The sequence below is a fragment of the Chiloscyllium plagiosum genome, unplaced genomic scaffold (assembly GCF_037043375.1).
Source record: "Chiloscyllium plagiosum isolate Xiang-an unplaced genomic scaffold, Cpla_swu_hap1 HiC_scaffold_8, whole genome shotgun sequence".
In the NCBI taxonomy this organism is placed as follows: domain Eukaryota; kingdom Metazoa; phylum Chordata; class Chondrichthyes; order Orectolobiformes; family Hemiscylliidae; genus Chiloscyllium; species Chiloscyllium plagiosum.
Genome location: NW_028270146.1, coordinates 84,198,080 through 84,219,296, shown reverse-complemented (window position 1 = coordinate 84,219,296; position 21,217 = coordinate 84,198,080). Strand labels below are relative to the sequence as shown.

Below are 21,217 nucleotides of genomic sequence, written 5' to 3'. Positions count from 1 at the left end.
AGCATATACTTCAATTTCCATTCCAAATGAACAGCAATGGACTAAAGCTCCAAGCTGAGTTAGACATATTCCAAACAGTTGTTACAAAGACCAAAGATTAACCTACAATACAGCCATACACAATCAAGATTTAGGTGGAATACCCCACGTCTAGATGTATTTTCTTAAAATATACTGTATTCCTAGAGTCATTTTGTCACAGGAGCATTTTAAAAAAAGTTTCCTAAAACAAGCTTTACTTAAACTTCAAATCAGAATGATTTGCCAAAGACACAAGATTTAAAACAAACTATGAACACAGCTACTGAGACACTGCTAGGATATCAGGAAAGATATTTCATTTCAAAAATACTTCATTGGCTGGAGTACTTCCAATCAAAGGTCAAGGAACGTGACACATAAATCTAACTTCCTATTCCTTTTCACAGAAATAAAAGAACTACATTGTTAATATTAATGCAACTATTCAGGACAAAATAACAGTTGTTCTTGAGGAGAGAGATATGCACTTCACACTTCAATTTAGCATAAACCTCAAACAGTTTCTTCCCCCTTTGGACAACTGGATAGCAATATCAAATTCATTCAATTGCAAGTAGGTTGAATGAAGCTAATGTGTTCTTCCCTTTGACGTTAGTAAAGACCATTAACTATCACAAATAACAAGGATAAAATAGTTTTTATTTATAGTCTCATAGTAAAGGTCAGCCTCAACTTGCAAGACAATTCGTGGCAGTATGTACAACATACCTGTAATTTCCATGGAATGGAATCAAATAACAAGAGACAAATCTACATAATGCTACAAGCTAGTTTAAGCTTTGACCAATAATTGAAAAGGCAGAGACAGACAAATGTACACCCCCCCCCCCCCCCAACACAGCCTGAATAGTGCTTGGCAGCCAGCTGATTGTTCAGACATCAATAATTAGCTGTAATGTAAATCAATTTAATTTTGTACATTGTATTATGCAGACTGAGGCTTAAATACAATTATTTTGGTTCCTGCTAAAACATTTAAACTTAACATACCCATTTTGGATGTATTGACTTTTGACATTTCAGTACCATTAAGCATAGCTTTAGGGCACTTAAGCTGTTCCATCATTTCATAGGGTTACATAAAAGCAATACAAGGCACAGAATATTTGAGGGTTCTAAAAAAAAATCTGTAAAACACAGGAAATACGAAAAATAAAACATGCCTGAAGTATACAGTTTTGAAGTCTATATCTCTTCCATGCCAAGTGACAATGAATTTCTGTTTCATAATTGAAATGAATAAAATAAGAGCAAAAACATCTAAAAAAAAAATTAAAGATTAGTTCTACATGGCCAACAGTTTGTAATAGACACACATACAGATTCATTGTGCATCAAATAACTTGTGCCTTGCTTCCTTAGTCTTTTAATATTTTAAATCTAGACGACCCCCACGCCCAAACTGGGTGCCACAGCCAGTGAGTCAAGAACTGCTGCAAAGTTCCTGTTGCAGCAGGTGGAGTTCCTTAATAAGTTTGACAGCTGCCATGTTGTAATTTCATGAGGAAGAGCAGGAAGTCCTTCTACCGATGAACCAAGATGCTGTCCTGCTAACAGCATCAATTGTTATAATCCTTAAAGCACAAAGGGGTCTGACAGAAGACACACTGAAAAGTAAAGCTATACACAAAAATCCCTAGTAAAAGCCAGCCAGTTTATTGCCTGAAGGGGTTCAGCATGCCTCCATTCGCAGCTTCTTTCTCGTCTGGGGTTCTTCCGTTTCTGACTCTGAAGTTGAGTCAGAGCCTCCGTCAAAGGCAGAAACTGCACTGCCCTTGGGATTGGTGTATAAACTGCTGTCGGAGGATGAAAAGTTGGCCTGGAGCTGGGCAGCCGCCCGTGCCTTTTCCAGTGCACGTACTGCAAAAGAAAGGCAGTTCACTGATAAAAACCAAAGCAAAAGATTTATATACTACACACACAGTGAAATTCTTTGCTGCTGACTTCCACACTGCACGAATCTAAAATTCTTGTATTTCAGCATATCATACAGCTTTGCTACTTTACATAATTGAGATCAAACAAGTGAATTGGTGCTGGGTACCACAGGATTGTTCTGTTCACAAGAACCCAACTTATAATTACTTTTGACAATGCATCTGAAGTAAACCATTAAAATGTCTTTAAAACCACTTCCTCTTGCCCAAAAGTTTGGACATCACTCACATCTCATTCCATCTCATCACATTATGTATTGTTCAGCTCATGGATTTATTGTGTTAGTCCATATCTACTTTGGTAGCAGCTAACTTTTGAGTTCTACAATTCCAGCATAAGCTGAGAGTGGTCACACATTGTTCCACATTTGACCAAGCTTCAAGTAAATCACTGCAAAGCTCTCTTTTAGTATACTAAATTATTATATAGTACACTGAATTATTTTAAGTTGCTTGATTGTGCATGAACCATGTCCAATGTACTATTACTACCACCTTGTGGTAAATATTTGTTAAGCAGTTATGTTGTACACTGACAGCACACAAAGTAGTTGTGCCACTTATAGTACTGGAAATAGGGGGATTCAACAAACAAGATAGAACCCATTACAAAGCTTCAGAGAAAGGATTGTAAGGAGACAAAAAAAAAGTGGTTTGGGTAAAACACAATATAAGGGACTTTGTGACATGACAAGAAAATAACTTAAAAAGGATGTCATCAACTGTATCTCAAACAAAGGAGCAGCATGCTTAGATGTCAAATTGCAGGACAGAAACAGTACATGCAGAGCATTTAATTCAAATCATTTTCTGGCATTATAATGTATTCACTTCAAAATGTTTTGCACTCAATAGAAGTACATCTTCATATGAAAACCGAGACACTGATTGATGAGAACATTTTACTTCCAGGTGAAATTCTGACATAATTGGATACATGTCAAGAGTGTGAATGGAAAAGTCCATATCATATTGTATAAAATTAATGTCTAGCAAATTACATGCACAGATTTCAGTAAATACTCCATGGACTACAGAGATTCGTGTGTAGGATAGCGGTTAAGTTTTTTCACCTCAGTTTGAAATCATTTGTCTTTGAAAGAAAATGCAAGGAGTAAATGCCAACATTGAGGCAGCCCAAGTATTTCTATACTTGCAATCCAACTAAAGATTGGACACAGCTGCTATATACAATTCAGCTTATGCTGATTTATACAGCATATTTTAAACAATTTTATCAATCAGAATCGGATCAGAAATTGAATATCTGAAAGAAGATAGAGGGTGGTGGTCAATGGGAATTGTTCATACTGGAGTTTAGTTCCTGGTGGTGTGCTGCAAGAACGTATTTTAGGTCCACTGCTGTTTGTCATTTTTATAAATGACCTCGATGAGGGCAGGACATAGATAAGCTGCAGAGCTGGGCTGAGAGGTGACAAATGGAGTTTAATGTGGAAAAACGTGAGGTGATTCACTTTGGAAGGAGCAACTGGAATGCACAGTACTGGGCTAATGGTAAGATTCTTGATAGTGTAGATGAGCAGAGAGATCTGTGTCCATGTACATATACCCCTGAAAGTTGCCACCCAGGTTGATAGGGTTTTTAAGGCATACTGTGTGTTGGCTTTTATTGGTAGAAGGATTGAGTTTCTGAGGCATGAGGTCATGTTGCAGCTGTACAAAACTCTGGTGCGGCCGCACTTGGAGTATTGTGTGCAGTTCTGGTCGCTGCATTTTAGGGAGGATGTAAAAGCTTTGGAAATGGTTCAGAGGAGATTTACCAGGATGTTACCTGGTATAGAGGGAAGATCTTACGAGGAAAGGCTGAGGGACCTGAGACTGTTGTCATTAGAGGGGTTTTGGTGACTTAATTGAGACATATAAGATGATCAGTGGGTTAAAAAGGGTTAACAGTGAGAGCCTTTTTCCTCGGATGGCGATGGCTAGCACGAGGGGACATAGCTTTAAGTTGAGGGGTGATTGATATAGGACAGATGTCAGAGGTAGTTTGTTTCCTCAGAGTAGTCAGAGCATGGAATGCACTGCCTGCTACAGTAGTAGACTCACCAACTTTAAGGGCATTTAAATGGTCACTGGATAGACATATGGACGAGAATGGAATAGTGTAGGTTAGATGGGCTTCGGATTGGCTTTACAGGGCGGCGCACAGGGCTGAAGGGCCTGTACTGTGCTGTAATGCTCTGGAAGCAACTTTCACAACTATGGGGCATCCAAAGCACTTAATAGCCAATCAAGTACTTTTCAAGTGAGAGAAACACAACAGCTAATGAGTGCACAGCAACCTTCCACAAATGTGTCGACTAATAGATAACTGTTCATTGCGATGCTGATAGAGGGATAAATATTAGCCAGTCCACTTTGCTTAAGATGAAACTCGACTTCAAAATAGTGCCACATGGAATTGAAGGTCCTTTGGGAATTTCAAGTGACAGGCATCTGGTCTGACAGTACAGCACTCCTGGAGTCCGAAACTGAAGTGTCAGCTTTGATTTTTACGTTTTAAGTTCTTAGAGAATAGAACGCTCTCTTTTAACTCATGAGGCACAATGTTCTAACTGAGCTACAGTTGGCAATGGCAGCACCAGAACACTTCACAAGTTAACAGCCAACTGTACTGAGAACTTTGATATACCTCAGAACAAGGCCTGGTTCACCAACAACAGTCTTGATATGTCATATTTCAAATCACATAGAAACTGAGTGGCATTGTCAGTTGAAACTTGAACCATCCTTATTGATATGTCCAAGAGTGGTGGGCAAAGCAGATCCGATCTTGCATTTCAATGCTTAAGAATTATGTTCCCCATCGCCCCTACCATTAGACCAAAATCAGTACTTGAACAAAGTAAAGTCACTGCATGAATTTTGCATCTAAATACTTAATAATTAAACATTGACTACTTCTACATCTCATTGACAATATTAATCAGTGAACATTTGGTCTATCAAAGAGAAAATATGAATTTAGGTAATGAGGTAACCTTTTAGATATTATAAAACAGAAAATAATTCAAAGTTTGTGAGAAGATTTGTAGCTCGGGCGCTCATTGTTGTGGTTCTGTTCACTGAGCTGGGAATTTGTGTTGCAGACGTTTCGTCCCCTGTCTAGGTAACACCCTCAGTGCTTGGGAGCCTCCTGTGATGCGCTTCTGTGATGTTTCCTCCGACATTTATAGTGGTTTGTCTCTGCTGCTTCCGGTTGTCAAGACATGAATAATCTCATTTAATAATTTGTACAGGTTTGTTTGAAAGAGCTGGTTTTAAAACCACCTATTTTCAATCACGTCTATTTATTTTCAGCCAGCCTGCCAAGACTGCAATAAATTTGAAATTTAGAAATAGTTACAGTAGATTCCCACCCCCCACCCCATTATTGGCCTTTCCAAAGATTCTCAAACTATTCTATTCAAATAGCCCACATATCCTGAATGCAGGGTCAATCATCTAAGCTTTTTAAAATGAACCTTCAAACAGCACAAAGAAAGACTAATAAAATCCTTTGAAAGGGATTGCTCTAACTACAAATTTAATACAATTATTAGTTTTTTTAAAAAAATTGATTTTAAAATTGTACTGTGCATTTTTGGAAAAGCAGTTAACGCATTGCAAAAGCACCTTCACAGTGAGCCAAAGTATAAGGGACACTTCCCTCATTAGAGATAAAGTTTGCTCAAACCTGCAACAATTTCCAGACTACAAATCAAAATACAAATGAACTTAATTAGAATCTTACCTTGCTGCTCAAGCAGAGTATTCTGTCGTTTTAGGTCATCAATGTCCTGCTGATGTGTGTGGTTTTTCCGCCGCATATACTGAATATACTCTGTGGCTTTATCTAAGATTTGGGCACGGGATGCCTAGTGAAACAATTTTCAAGAAAGACCAAGTTAGTTATTGAACTGTTCTGCAATCCATCTAATTTCAAATTCAAATCTTCATTGTATCAAAGAGCAAAACACATTGTGTAGTTAACAGAACAATTACCAACCAAATATTTATTGCTTAAAAGTACCATGCAAGAGTAGATTTTTAATCAAAATTAGCTTAAACAGATGAAATCAATGAACTGAGAGTTTATTCAGTGAATAACCAGATTGGGGTTGTTACAAACTATTCATGTTCTCTGTCAATCCACTACTTAATCTGGATTGGGGAAAGATAAGTTGTGGCAGGCCAATGTAGTTGGCCTGTGTTAAGGGAAAGGTTAAAAATCACAACACCAGGTTATAGTCCAACAGGTTTAATTGGAAGCACACTAGCTTTCGGAGCGCCACTCCTTCATCAGGTGATTGTGAAGGAGTGGCGCTCTGAAAGCTAGTGTGCTTCCAATTAAACCTGTTGGATTATAACCTGGTGTTGTGTGATTTTTAACTTTGTACACCCCAGTCTAACACCGGCATCTCCAAATCTTAAAGGGAAAGGGGTTTGGTTCCCTGGTGCAGGCCTGATAGCTAGTGACATAAGGCTCACATGACAACAACAAAATAAGGTACTGCAAAAGTAGCTGGCACATAGATTTTTATCTCAAAAGATCGGAGGTCAAAAGAGAGAAAAACCTATCTGAAGTATTTTAATTGAGACACTGTGCTACCATTTAGTATGTGTAATTATCTGATGTTATAGATACATTCTAGAATAACATTATCTTAAAATACAAGTTAGTGTTTTCTTATTTGATTATAAAACAGCTGTGAAAGTATTTTCATGCAGGAATCTCAATGATGCATATGACAGTAGATGTGAATATCTTGTTATTATAAAACATCCATATCTTGACTGAATAACAGTAGTGTTGAAATAAATTGTCTGGGTTACTGAGACTGGCTGCAATATACAGTACAACCTCGATAAACCGAACATCAATGATCTGAATTTTGGATTATCCGAACAAGATCTTAATGCCCCATAAAAATGGCATTACGGTAATTCAGCATTCAGTTATCAGTTGAACAGCATTATGGCGTGCATTGCCGGATAACTGAGCATGTTCGATAACACGACACTCAAATGACTTGTTTACGATCAGATATCAGTAAAATGGCATTATGGCATGTATTGCCAGATAACCGACACTCAAATTACCGCTTGTTTATGATCAGATCAGTTATCCGAACAAAATACTCCCCGCCCAGCTCGTTCGAATAATCGAGGTTGTACTGTATTGCCTTCCTTCAGTGTTGTTCTTATGGTTCTGAGAAACATTAGATTTAATAAATGGAATTTTAAACATCATAGTAGTCAGTTAATCAGGATCAAATTTGACTAAATAGAACATGAAGACATTTCCACAATCATTACTATTTCACCTTTAGTCATTTCTACAAGCACTTAATTTATTTTTAAAAACCATTATATACTAACTTTTTATAATGAAGACTAATATTTCACAAGTAAAACCTTTGTACTTCTATGAAATAGGTGGATTTCAGTTAAGATTCATATCTTATCATTACGGAAAAACAAAAATGATAGAACCAAGCAATTATTACAATTTAAAAATTGTCAAAGCAGGTTGTCAAGATAGTCTTTAAGCAAAAGTAGGAGAAAGTGAGGACGGCAGATGCAGGAGATCAGAGTTGAAGAGTGTGGTGCTGGAAAAGCAAAGCCGGTCAGGCAGCATCCGAGGAGGAGTTTTGGGCATAAGCTCATCAGGAATGAGGCTTGTGGGCCAAGGGGACTGAGATAAATGGGAGGGAGTGGGGCTGGGGAAAGGTAGCTGGGAATGCAAAAGATCAATATAGAAAGGGGTGGAAGTGGTGGGTTGGAAAGAAGGGTGGAGCAGAAAGGTGGGAAGGAAGACGGACAGGTAGAACCGCTCAAAAGGGCGATGCCGAGTTGGAGGTTGGGACTGGGATAAGGTGGGAGGAGGACAAATGAGGAAACTGGTGAAATCCACATTGATCCCATGTGGTTGAAGTGCTCCCTCCTTTCACCTTATCCCAGTAACAACCTCCCAACTTGGCACCACCCTCGAATGGTCCTACCTGTCCATCTTCCTTTCCACTTACCTGCTCCACCTTCCTCTCACTTTCATTCCCATTTTCATCTACCTATCCCCCAGCCCCACCCCCTGCCATTTATCTCTCAGCCCCCTTGGCCCACAAGCCTCGTTCCTTATGCCCGAAACGTGGATTCTCCCACTCCTCTGATGCTGCCTAACCGGCTGTGCTTTCCCAGCATCACACTCTTCACCTTTAATCAAAGAATTACACCTGTCATTAACCAACAGTGGCTTCTGCTACCAAAAAAAGTCATGTTTATGATAAAGCAATCATGCAGCACTTCCCGAAGCTCAATTTTTCATGAATCCTCAAAGTACAACCAGTCTGAAAAATACATTTCCACAGTGATACCTGGCCTTTACAAACTGGTTTGGTCAGATAAACCAGGACAAGACTTATACAGTTAATGGTAGGACTCTGGGGAGTATTACTGAACAGAGACCCAATGGTGCAGGTGCATAGTTCCTTGAAAGTGGAGCCGCAGGTAGACAGGGTGATGGAGGCAACATTTGGCACGCTTGCCTTCATTAGTCAGAACAGTAAGTATAGGAGTTGAAACATCATGTTGTGGCTGTACAGGACATTGGTGAGGCCACTTTTAGAATACCGCATACAATTTTGCTCTCCCTTCAAAGAAAGTTGTTGTTAAACTTGAGAGTGTAGAAAAGATTGACAACTATGTTGCCAGGACTGGAGGGTTTGAACTATATAGAGAAGCTGGAGCATTTTTTCCCTGCAGCATCAGTGGCTGTAGGGTTTATAGACATTTAGAAAATGATTGGCATTGATAGGGTGAATAGCTAATGTCTTTTTCCTAGGGGGAGGGAGTCCAAAACTAGAGGCCACAGGTTTAAGGTGAGAGGGGAAAGATTTGAAAAGGACCAGAGGGGTAACATTTTCATGCAGAGGATGATGAGTGTGTGGAATGAGCTGCCAGAAGTGGTGTAGGCGAGTACAATTATAACATTTAAAAGGCATCTGGATGGGTACATGAATAAGAAGGGTTGAGATGGATATGTGCCAAATACTAGTAAATGGGACGAGGTCAGATCGGAACGTTTGATCAACATGTCCAAGTTGTACTGAACAGTCTGTTTCCATGTTGTATGACTCTAAGAAACACCTCACTTTTAATTCTGACAGAAGTTTCATTACTGCTTTTGTAGCCGTATAACATAAAAAGGATATTACCTTCGGGAAAGTTTAGGGCAATCACCCCTCACCCCCGCCCCAACTCCCATTTGATTCTAGGTTCGAAGTTTCACACTCCTGGTTGCATAACTGGAGAGGAAAACTGAATCATTAGAAAGTTGTCTGCCAAAAATATCTTATGGTGTGTTTTGGATCAGCTTTAGGTATTCCATCTGGGATAATAAGGCAGGTAATTACTCAAACCAGTCTGAAAAATACATTTCCACAGTGATACCTAGCCTTTACAAACTGGTTTAGTCAGGCAAACCAGGACAAGACTTATACAGTTAATGGTAGGACTCTGGGGAGTATTACTGAACAGAGACCCAATGGTGCAGGTGCATAGTTCCTTGAAAGTGGAGCCGCAGGTAGACAGGGCGATGGAGGCAACATTTGGCACGCTTGCCTTCATTACACACACTAATTGTGAAAAATGTCCTCACAAAACAATTAATATTTTTAACTTGGTTAAGAGGTGAGAGAATTTGCTCAACAGAATTCTCAATAGAACACAAGATGTTCTTTCTGATCATAGCACATTACAACATTCAAGAAATGCAAAGGAATTATCCAGCTATCTGAATCGATATTTTGACTTGCATGCGCTAATGTACACTTTGTCAAATTTTGATGGATAAGAATCATAGAATCATACAATGCACACAGTGCAGAAAGAGGCCATTCAGCCCATCAAAACTGCACCGACCGCCCTGACAGTGTTGTACTCAGACTTAAGCCCCGTAGCCACAAATTTACGAAGCTAATGAACCTATGGACATCAATGGAGACTACAGTACAATTTAGCATGGCCAAAAAAATCTATCTAATCTGCACACCTTTGGATGAGGAGGAAACTGGAAAACCTGGAGGAAACCCACGCAGTTACTGGGAGAATATGCAAACTCCACACAGTCACACATGTCTAGAAGCAAACCTGGGTCCCTGGCGCTATGACGAAGTAGTGCTCATCAATGAACCACCTTGTCTCACACGCATGATTAATGACTTTTTAGAAACAAAGTAAATTATAGCAATTTAACCAAATCTCAATTCTTTCCTTGTGAAATGGGATTAATATGATAAATCATGGACCGTGTCCTTTTTCTGGGAATGTTTTTGGTATTCCCTTTCTTCTAAGTTACTTCATGAAACCGACCATTAATATTTTTGCTCTCAGTTCCAGGTCATACACCTACGCCTTGCTGTCTCTTTAATCTGTTATACAGGAACAGGAAACACCCTTTTAAGTCTATTCCACCATACAACTGGATGTTCTATAACTGAAAAATCTATCCATCTGCCTTGTGTTAGAACCTCAAAATCCCTTAACAGCAGAGTGGTTCTTCACAATTTCTTGGCTAATATTTGTTCCTTGATCTTAACTGATAAGCTAACACCGTAAAAACTAGTTCTAAACAGGAGTCATATTGGAACTGAAATGTTGTGCCTTTTTCTCCATAGATGCTGCCAAGACTGAATTTCTCTAGCACAATCTGTGCTTATTTTACATTTCCAGCATTTTGCTTCTATTATTGTAAAGTCCAAGTTTAATTTCTGAACTTGAACTAAGTACTTGTATAATACAAAGTTTCAAACATATTTTGTAACCCCTTCACACTGAAATAGGAACAAAAGAATATTGGAAAAGATGCCATTCATTCAGACAATCAAGGTGTTCTGACATTCAAATAGAACACTGTTGATCTGTTTTTTAATGCTTTGCTTCCATTTTCCCCAATATAGGAACAAAAATTAAACTTTAATTTTAAAAATTAAGTTAAATTTTGAACATATTAATTGACCAGAATCAATTGTTGAATTAAGACCCAATATATAGCAGTGCTCCAGGTTTATATAAAGATTTGTAGCTCGGGTGTGGTTTGCCATGGGAATATTTGCCGAGCTGAGAAGTTGATTTGCAGACATTCCTTCCCCTGTCTCAGTGACATCTTCAGGGCTTTGAAGCTTCCTGTGAAATCCTGCGGTACTGTCTTCTGGAATTTATTTGGTGCTGCTTCCAATTGATTGTTATAATGGCCGGTATATTGGGTCTCAGTGTGTATGTTTTGTTGATGGAGTCAGTGGATGAATGCCATGCCTTTAGAAATTCTGACTGTCCTTGGTTTAGCTTGTCCTGCGATTGTTGTATTGTCCCAGCCAAATTTATGGTCCTCTTCATCAGCATGTATGGCTACTACGGACAGCTGATTGCGGCGTTTAGTGACTAGTTGGTGTTTGTGGATGTGGATTGCTAGTTGCCTTTTTTCCTAAATAGTGTTTTGTGCAGTCTTTGCATGGAATCTTTTACGTTTGTCTTGCACATGATGGGTATAGGGTCTTTTGTTCTGGTGAGTTGTTGCTTGAGCGTGGTTGTCGGTTTATGGTCTGCCAGGAATCAGAGTTGTCGGAGATGTCTGGCTGTCAGTTCTGAGACTGTTTTTTTTAAGTAAGGCAGAGAGATTAGTGTGGTGGGTTGTGGCACGTCCTCGTCGCGTTGTCTGTCTTTTTGGCATCTGCAGATGAAGTTGTGGGGATATATGTTCTTGGTGAAGACTCTAATGGTGTTCTTCTTCGCTTTGCAAGTAGGGAATGCTGTACAGAAGTGATGGGTGCAACAGAATTTGGTTGCAGTCAGCGTAGCAGTAACCTAAATTTTAGGTGAGACCAGGATAGCCTTGGAATAAATCAGAGCCATAGGTAGCAGAGGCACAGATGAGAGATTTTAACAGTAACTGTACAATACTAAAGAGGTGGAAACAGGCAGTCTTAACAAAAGCATGAATATTTGATCAGTAGCTAAGCTCAGGGTCAAACATGATGACAAGGTCGTGAATATTCTGATTCAGCTTCATGCATTTTTCCAGAATGAGGGATAAGGAACAGTTTATGGAGAGGACGGAGAATAATAGCTTTGCCATTCTCAATGTTTAGTTGGGAAGAAATTTCAACTCAGCCAATACTTAGTGGAAGTGTTTTACCACCACCCTTTGAAGAAGAGATTACTGCTGGCATCTTCCTGAACTGCCTGACACAATCGAATGGACTGTTCTGCACTTCCAAGAGGAAACCGTTCCTCTCATCCTACTTTACAAATCTTCTGATCATCTTAAAATAATCTCAAATTAAATTATCCCTTCATCATCTACATTTAAGGGAATACAGGCCTAATCAATGCATTAAACTCCAGCTGGGATGGTTTTGCCCACTCACTCAATCCATCAACATTCTGCTTCCATCTACATCAACTTGCATTTACAAAGCACCTTCAAATGTAACAAAGTGTGTTAAACAACTTACAAATTTACAATTGTACGTATATTTACTGACCACTGATTTTCAATGTTTTCAGCCAACTTTCATACATCAATCATAGAAGTGTCACAGAATCACAGAAGGAAGCCAGTTAGCCCATCAGGCTATACAGGCTCTTCAAATGAGCATCATGACTTAGAGCAAATTTCCTTCCTTTTCCCCAAATCCTTGCATATTATTTCTATTTAAATAATAATCAAATGCCCTCTTGAATGCCTCAATTGAATCTACCACATTCCATGCAGTGCATTCCAGAAAGGATTTTTCATACACTTCTTTCTTTGGCACACAATTTTAAATCTGTGTCCTCTCATTTGCGATTTTTTTAAAGACAGCCAAGAACAGCTTCTCCCTATCTACTCTATCCAATGATCTTGAAAATGTCTACCAGATCTCATCATAGTTTTTACCTCTCCAAGGACAGTCCTAACCTCAATCTACCCTCATAACTAAAGTTTGGCACCCCTGGAACAATTCTTGTACATCTCTTCTGCACACTCCTGCATATATTCAATTCCTCCTACAGTATGGCAACCAGAATTGGACAAATTCCAGGTGAGGTTTTACTAAGTGTATTATGTAAGTTCTGCATAATCTCCTTACTTTAGTACTCTTCTTCTGATAACAGAACATTGGCTATGATTTATTTATTTGTCCAAATCAATTTCAAGCATTTTGAACTTATACAATAGCAGAGAGGGAAGGCAGGCAAAGTGACAACTTTCTATAAAAATAAAATTCTGCATAAGCTGGAAATTGGAATTAAAAAATGCTAAAATTACTCCGCAGGGGAAGCATGTCAGATAGAAACAGACTTGACAAACATGATCTTTCATGAATTCAAGAAGCACTGCACTTTTCAACTTGACACTCGAATCTTCTGGACTCAAGACCAAGTGCAATGACTTTAGATCATAACCTCTCCTTCCAGAAGGTTTATTTTTGCTGATGTATTTTTCATTCTTTATTCCTCCCCTTTGCACCTGGATGCTTGCTATGCAACATCTACACATTATACAGCTTTTGATTTGTCACCTGTCCTGTTACTATACCTTTCAGCTTTTGTTGCATGAACCATCACTTGGTCTTTTCTGCCTTCTACCATTTTAGACCTTCCCTTCTGTCCTTCTCTTCAGTTGATGAAACTCAATTTGAGCGTGCCTCCAAAAAACAAAATCACCTTAGTGCTGTTCAAAATACACAGGGCCTAATAAATCCCAATAAAACACCTTGATTCATATAACTGCATTAAGGTACGATACAAATGTAGGTCAATTGGGTGATAATTCTGTGAAGGGATAACTGAATCTACGGTATTAATTAAATTCTATAAGCTGGCCTCAGTACTTAAATTTTATCCCTTAATATCTACAGCTATTTCAAAAGACAGAGTGAAAGCTGCTTGAAACATTTTAGATACAACTTCAAATATCAAAATCCTTTCCAGTAAGGACCAAATGGTATAAAATGAGATGGATGGAATTATGATTTGGAGCACTAAGATCACACAATAACACAAGCTGTTTAAAAGATATCTCTAAACATTCACAGAATCCATTTTGAGTATTATATCTTACTAATGCCACTAGCTATTCAAAGTCTCTTACCTTGACTTTTCCTATTGATCCACAAAGTGGAGTTTCACTTGATAAACTGAGCCAGATTTCCTGATCATGTCACCATCAAATCTACAAGAAAATCTTGTTTTCTGAATACACCTCCTGACTGGAGTATTTTGGCTTCAATGTACATGAGAAACTGCACTCAGCTAGGTTTCTAGCTCTTCACAACTTAAGCCCCATTCATCCATACTTCCATCCCTATTAATTCTACTCCTTGAAATCAGGACTTCTAATACAATAAGCACTGATATCATTAGAACCCGTTTTAGTGCAGAATACTAAATTAGTTCAAATTGTTAAACAATTTTTTATATTTCAATAATCTGACAGATTATCAAAAAAAGCTAACATTTTTAAAAAGGCACTTTAAAATACTATGCAAGGTACCAAATCTTCTCTGACATGCCAAAATTACAATGGTTCTCCCAAATTAATTACAACATTGTAATGACATTGAAATTATGTATCCACAAGAGAGAGACTCATGATATGGAGCTCAGGAGTTACTCATAATTAGACATAATCTGCACTTGAATAATCACAATGCTGTTTCATATTCCAGCTAGCCATAAACAATGGTTGATCTGCCAGCACTGTTATAAACTTTTTACAACAGTCTCATTTAACATATTATTTTTATGCCAAATGAAAATGTGCAAGTATTCAGTTATCTATAAGAATTGAAGGTCCTTAACTCATTACTAATGAAATCAACTTTGATATTAATTCAGGTGGGACTGTTGCACAATGTGGGCGATGACAGAATAGATCATTGGGAAGCACTCTTATTCTGCCCTAACCAGTAAGGCCATACACCCAATGGATCTAGCCATTTTCACCCAAAGCATGTTTCCCAAACCTCACAAGTTTTGGCCAACAACAGAAACCTTGTAAAAATAATCCACAGCTTTCTTAAAAAGATAACCACTGACCCAATAAGAGTAGCTTGATCACAAATACATCATCTATGTAGGTTAAAATCTAACATTGATGCGTTCAAGCGCTGATCCAGATTTTTAGCTCTTTAAACCACATACGAACCATCCCTATATTTTGGTGGCTAAAATTACTCCCCATTTTGATCCAAAAAACTCACTATCCATTAACAGTAGTTTCCTTCTTCACTCAGTTTTGAAACATTAACAAATGCAATGTATTCTATGCCATGCATGCAAGGTTTGTACATTTGTTGTTTGCACACAAAGCTAAACACAAATTTCTGAACTGAAATACTGGGAATATTGCTTAAGCACCATTTGTTACCCACATATTGCACCTGTGCCTAAATAACCTGAAAATACACCTCTGATGAATTCCTGTGTAGGAAAGCAATTGCATGACCTGTAACAAATAAATTCACTTCCGACTGTAAGAAAATTAAACTGAATTAATACAATAATATACTTAACATATTTATCCCAATCCACTTTAATACTTGAATAGAGTTTGAGATTCAGCTTGTTCATATGATGTAATTTTTAAAAATTCAGGATAAGAAATGACATTAGACTCATGCGTTCCTCCACTCAGCCCAATGTTGTTTCCTTCAACACTGAAATTTTGATTACGTTTAATCTTGACAAAGCAACTTCAACTGGGATGAAATTTAAATTAAGTTCACAAGAAGTTCCAAGCAAATGCCTTGCTAAAGTTTAGCAGAAGGAATCTTCCGCATGGAAAGTTTCAATCTTCAGCAAAACCCATGGACATGTGCGTAGGTTACAGCTGAGGTGGATAATTGTTGTATATATGGGGAAATTTGCAACAGGTCACCCAGAACAGACTATGGAACACATGTGAACTCAAAGCCTGATTAACAAATGCACAGGAGGTATGTGATAGACTTTGCTACCCCTCACACAGCTATGTCTTAACAACCTGAAAGTAAGATTATTGTTCTGCATTTATTTCAATCATAAGACAGATATCAGTGTCAAAAGATTTTACAAAAGTAATATTTATTTTAAGCACTTAAGTGACAGATGTAAGCGTGGGAACATTATGTTGTATTTGAAATATATTGAAACAATTCTTAATAAGATAATTAAAGAATTGGAGCACAATTAGAAAGTGAACAGCATAGGAAATCAAATGGATAATTTTCCCTCAAATCTATTACACATCATTTCAAAATAAATATTTCAAACATTCCCCAAGTGCATTTCCCCACATTCCTCAAACAAAGGTTTTATTAAATGCCAAAACACAAACATTCCATTTAAAAAAAAAAAGACCTTTGGAACTTAACTCTATTACCAACCTTTTCACCCTGGAGTGATGGTACGGAGTCACGTAAACTATGAAAGCTGTCTTTGATGTGATCCCTGCGCTTGCGCTCCAACGCATTGTGGTGTGCTCTTTTATCTGCCTGAAAAAATAATATGACACCATCAGTTAGCTTGAAGTACTTTTCATAAAAGGGTAAACACATGTTCATGAGTCATATCTTAATGATATTTAATAGTGCTGAAATTGCAAGTTACTATGGACAATCCAGTTAAAGAATATCATTTTTGAATCATACGTTAATAGTACACAAACACCAAAGTCTTCAAATTCTCTCTACCCAGCCAGCATCTGGTGCTAGCCTACCCTCCTGCAGCTGCATCAGCTAGAGTCCCAAATTCGAAATAGCTAAAATTAACGAATTATTTTAATATAGCCAATGAATCATTTAATCTGTTTTCAGCATTTACAAGGCACACAGGTTTTAAACGTTAACTAGTTTAGATTTGAAATGCAACATCTGCCAGGGATTCCCATCCTTGTTGCCTTCAAGGTGAAAATAAAGGATCTTGTGGAGGGCTCTTGTGGCAGTGAAAACATCCCTACTTCTAAAGCAAGAGGCCTAGGTTCAACTCTCACATGCTCCAGATGTGTGTAATAACAACCCTGAACTAACTGGTAATAAGAAAATACACTTAAATACAACAGCCAATATCACACCCAACTTAAGGATGCTTTCTTTTAAGGGAATAAAAATTTAGTTGATTTCAAATGATATTAAATTTAAAAGTTAAAGTTCCTTAGTAAATGAACTTAGGATTTCAGGTTTGAATTTTTCATTTAAGAAAAATGACGGAGGGAATAAAAAAGAGAAAAAAGTGTGTCGCCTGACTGTTCACTGGAGTTCCAACAATTTACATTCTTAACATTTTCTGTCTTGTTAACTGTAGATTTTATGAACAGCAGTGAACTCAAAATGTCATTGAACGTTGCATGTTTAAAATCTAACCGCCCCTTAAAACTTGAAATCAATATTTAAATATTAACATGAGACAGTAGCTTTGCTAAGTGTAATTCTTGGGATCAGATCTCTTATGAACCAGGAGCAGATATTATAACAGCAGTAAACATTTTAAAGAACCCTTTCGCCTCTCTATTTCAAAATAAATATTTTAAAACATTTATGTTGCAGAGAAAAAGCAAATTAAAAGAACAAATTACGCAAACATATTGTGCAACCATAAGATTCACACACCAATGGCAATCAAATCAGTTGTTTCTTGAACAGAACACCCAACATTTAATAGATATTTATCAATTCTAACAAAGACAATGACAAACAATAATGACAAATTAAAGTTACACTAATGTTAACTAAAAACCCTGTTCACAAGATGAAGCACGACACAGAAAAGGGTACAAACTTTTAAAACATGCACTCAGTCAAAAGCAGTGGAAATATCCTGTAAGTCAATAAAAACATACTTTCCTGGGGCAACATCATTTACAATTTACTTCTTGGCGATTCTAACTTTCAGTTTGGTTTGTAGTGGTATGGCAAGTAACTAATAAGAAAGAACTTTAAATGCAGGAATTGTGCTTAATCCACAAAGCATTACACACCATATAGGAAAAATGATTGCAGATAACCAAAACTGACTCTGACTTCATATTCTTTCTTTCAAACTCCTGAATGTGCCTCACCAAATTGGATAATTAGTATAAAGGACATAAGTCACATTCCACAAAAAATTTTTGAGGCAGCTTTGCGCATCTGCGAATAGTAATGTCAGCTTTAACATTATCAGGTGAGATACTGGAATACTGAATAACACCTCAAAAATACTGCATAAACATTTAAGCTAATTTTTTATGAAAAGATTCTCATGGTTTAATTTCTTATCAAACTATCATATTACACAGGAAGTTAAAGCTGTGAGCAAGCAGATAACCATATATTAGCCTGACCACTTAGGAGTAGTGTAATTGTCAAAGTATTGGTAAACCAAATAATCTTTTTTGGCAACATTCAATGCAGGTTCTTGCTGGAAAACAGATAATGATCTGACTTGCAAACAAAACTGTGTTTTAACCGAAACTCCCATGAACTGGGAAAACTTGTTAATTGCATTTTTCTGATAGATTTTATTTAAAGTGGGCTTATGCCTGACCTGCTGTGCTTTGCCAGCACCACACACTCAACTCAGTATTTAATGAACAGTTAGGAATTTACCCAATAAATACACCTAGGATTTGCATGAAAAAAATGCAATGTTACTCAATTTCAAATGCAAAAAAATGTGATAGCAGCAGCTTTAACTGCAATTAATTTACAGTCCACTGCAAGCATGAAACCTGACTGGTGCAACAACAACTCAAATACATAAGATTTGGTGCCCCTGCAATGCTTCCCTCCAAAGCCTGCACAGGTGGAAAACCTATAAGCATGATTAACAATGATTTTCTGAATACACAATCCCTAATAAACATTCTATTCTCAGTATTATTCATAACATCTATAAAGCTCATTCTTATTTATTTTCCACAGGTCAAGAACCATTTGCCTATTTTTCCTTTATTGAATGTTAGTTACAATTAAGACAAAAACTTAATTGTGGTCAATGCAATAAGTCTCACCTCAACACTAAATGTTGGAGGTCAGTCAAATAGGTCACAGATCCCTCCACAACTTTCAAGGCCATTGTTGCTCTGTGCTTACTTCGCAGGAGACATAAATAAAAGATCTAAGTGTCACCATTCTTGGTGCCTAGTAATGGACAATAAACAAACAAATGTACGGGCTTCAGGATCTGAATGTCAGCCAAATGTTAGGACTTCAGTCCACCAAAGAGTGGAGTATTTGGCATCTTGACTGTTCATCATTAGGCAGTACAGCTGACTTATGTGAATGTGGTATAGACTATTATACACATCACAAAAAAGTATAATTTTTCACGTGACCTTGAACTTATTCTGTCAATTTATTTTTAATATTTAATACTACACATAAACTTGGATCATGTTTATAGAGCTAAATGCTCAGCTAGCTTTAAATGCATCATTCTACCTGATCAAAGATTACACACACACACACACTTCCTGGAGTCCATTTTGTGTTATGCATATCACCAAAAAACTCGTACAAATATCTTAACTATATACATTTCGTTTTTGATACGTGGAGAGAGGGGGAAAAAAAGTTTATCGAAAACGACGAATAAGAATTGCTTTCAGCAGCCGGTCGTCCCCGAAGCCGCTGTATCAAACACGTTTACACATCTACAAAAGAGGAAGGGAGGGAGAGAAAAAGCGTCACGACGAATTTGTTAACTGCTCCCATTAGTGCAGGTTTCCGATGGGTCGATCACACTTTCACGCGAAAAGTGAAGAGTGGGTGAATCGAGGTCAAGGAGAGGGATTTAATAAAAAGACATACTGGAATAAAAATGAGATGCCAGCGATTTCGAGCGAATCTGTTTGTTTGGCTTCAGTACAAGAGTGGAATGGATGTAAATAGGACGCGCTGAGGCTTGTGGGCAAAATGAATTGTTTTTAAAAACAGTACATTGGGGGGGAAAGGGGGTGGAATGAAAATCTCCAGAAGTGTAACGAAGATAGAAGATCGACAGGCAACAGATGGAGGAAAAGTATTTCTAAGACAGCGAGGGTTAAAGTGCCATATTGTGAGCTTTTTTGCATGAAAGGCTGTTGGGGCCTTTGTAATGTCTTCAATCTTAGACGCTATCATTCAAGCTCTAAAGGCCTTGAGTGGCCATTTGACCAGACTCAGGCAATGGGCGGAGGAATTGATTTTTTTTTAAAACAAAAAAGGATACAAGTTAGGTTTCTTGAAAGAAAGAAAAGGATTACAATAAAATTCTAATAAAAGAGGGAGGTCACAGGGACAGCAGCTTGAAGCCACATCCCAATAATTATTTTAGAAATAATACAGGCTTTTAAGAGTATTTTGATTTTTTTTTTAAAACACTAAGTTAATTAAGCTTAAGGGGTGGTGAAATAGGTTTAAGTATAGAAATAAATGTGTTTTTATATATATAAAAAAAATCAAGGCGACGAGACGGGGTCTATGTTAATCCTCCGTTACGTACCGCTGTCTGAAACCTCGGCTGTTCTTCCTGAAAAACAGACAAGTGCACAAAATGATCACACAGCCGGAGAGTTGGCACTTCACAAAAAAAAATCGACAGAAAGAGAGAGAGAAAGAGAGAATGGGGGGAAATCCGTAACTACAGAGAAATGGGGGGAATTTTTTTTTCACAATCAGGTGGAAACAGCTCCCAATACGTTAAGAACGTTTTATTATTATTTTCGAAACACAAACGAAACTGAAAAAAAATCAAGCAAAATTTCAAAACAAAAATAGCAATAATAAAAAGGGACCAGGCGAGACTTACGTCGCTTTCGACCTCGATGTCATCGTTATCGCTCATGCTTTTTTTAAATTGAATACGCCGAAAAAAAATTAACCAACGCTTCGATCGCAAAACGGAAACTGGACTTTCACAGAAATAATAATCAATGTCGGAGAGGCACACAAAACGAAAACAAAACACACAAGTGTGAAGGGAGAAACCAACAGGAAAATCACTCGTGACTCCGGGAGCAGCTCCGCCCGACAGGCCACGGCTCCCCCCCCCTCCTCCCCGGACATCCACCTCGCTCCCACTGCGCATGTGCGGCCGTGCGAGCGCCGCTGGGAGTTGTAGTCCCTTCCACCATCGTCGCCCACATCCTCGCACGACGCCTGGACTACTATCCCCATCATTCCCCCGCCCCACCGCCGGCTGCGTTCCACCCGGTCAACGAGATGGAAGAGATGGCCGGAAGTCCATCGAGGCGGCGG

General features: G+C 38.0%; 1 protein-coding gene across 4 annotated transcripts; it reads right to left on the bottom strand.

Moving 5' to 3' along the window:
• Positions 1–660: 660 nt before the first annotated feature.
• max (myc associated factor X) lies at positions 661–21,002 on the bottom strand. Of its 4 annotated transcripts, none has more exons than XM_043698072.2 (5): positions 20,769–21,002; positions 20,463–20,489; positions 16,376–16,495; positions 5,734–5,857; positions 661–1,902 (listed from the first exon to the last, which is right to left on the bottom strand). In XM_043698072.2, exons 1-5 carry the CDS (start codon positions 20,802–20,804, stop codon positions 1,715–1,717), a joined length of 495 nt encoding a protein of 164 aa, XP_043554007.1. In that variant the 5' UTR covers positions 20,805–21,002; the 3' UTR covers positions 661–1,714. The 4 variants fall into 4 exon arrangements, with proteins under 4 accessions (XP_043554007.1, XP_043554008.1, XP_043554009.1 ...); XM_043698073.2 differs by having other exon boundaries at positions 16,388–16,495; positions 20,769–20,999; XM_043698074.2 differs by lacking the exon at positions 20,463–20,489 and having other exon boundaries at positions 20,769–20,999.
• Positions 21,003–21,217: the final 215 nt, after the last annotated feature.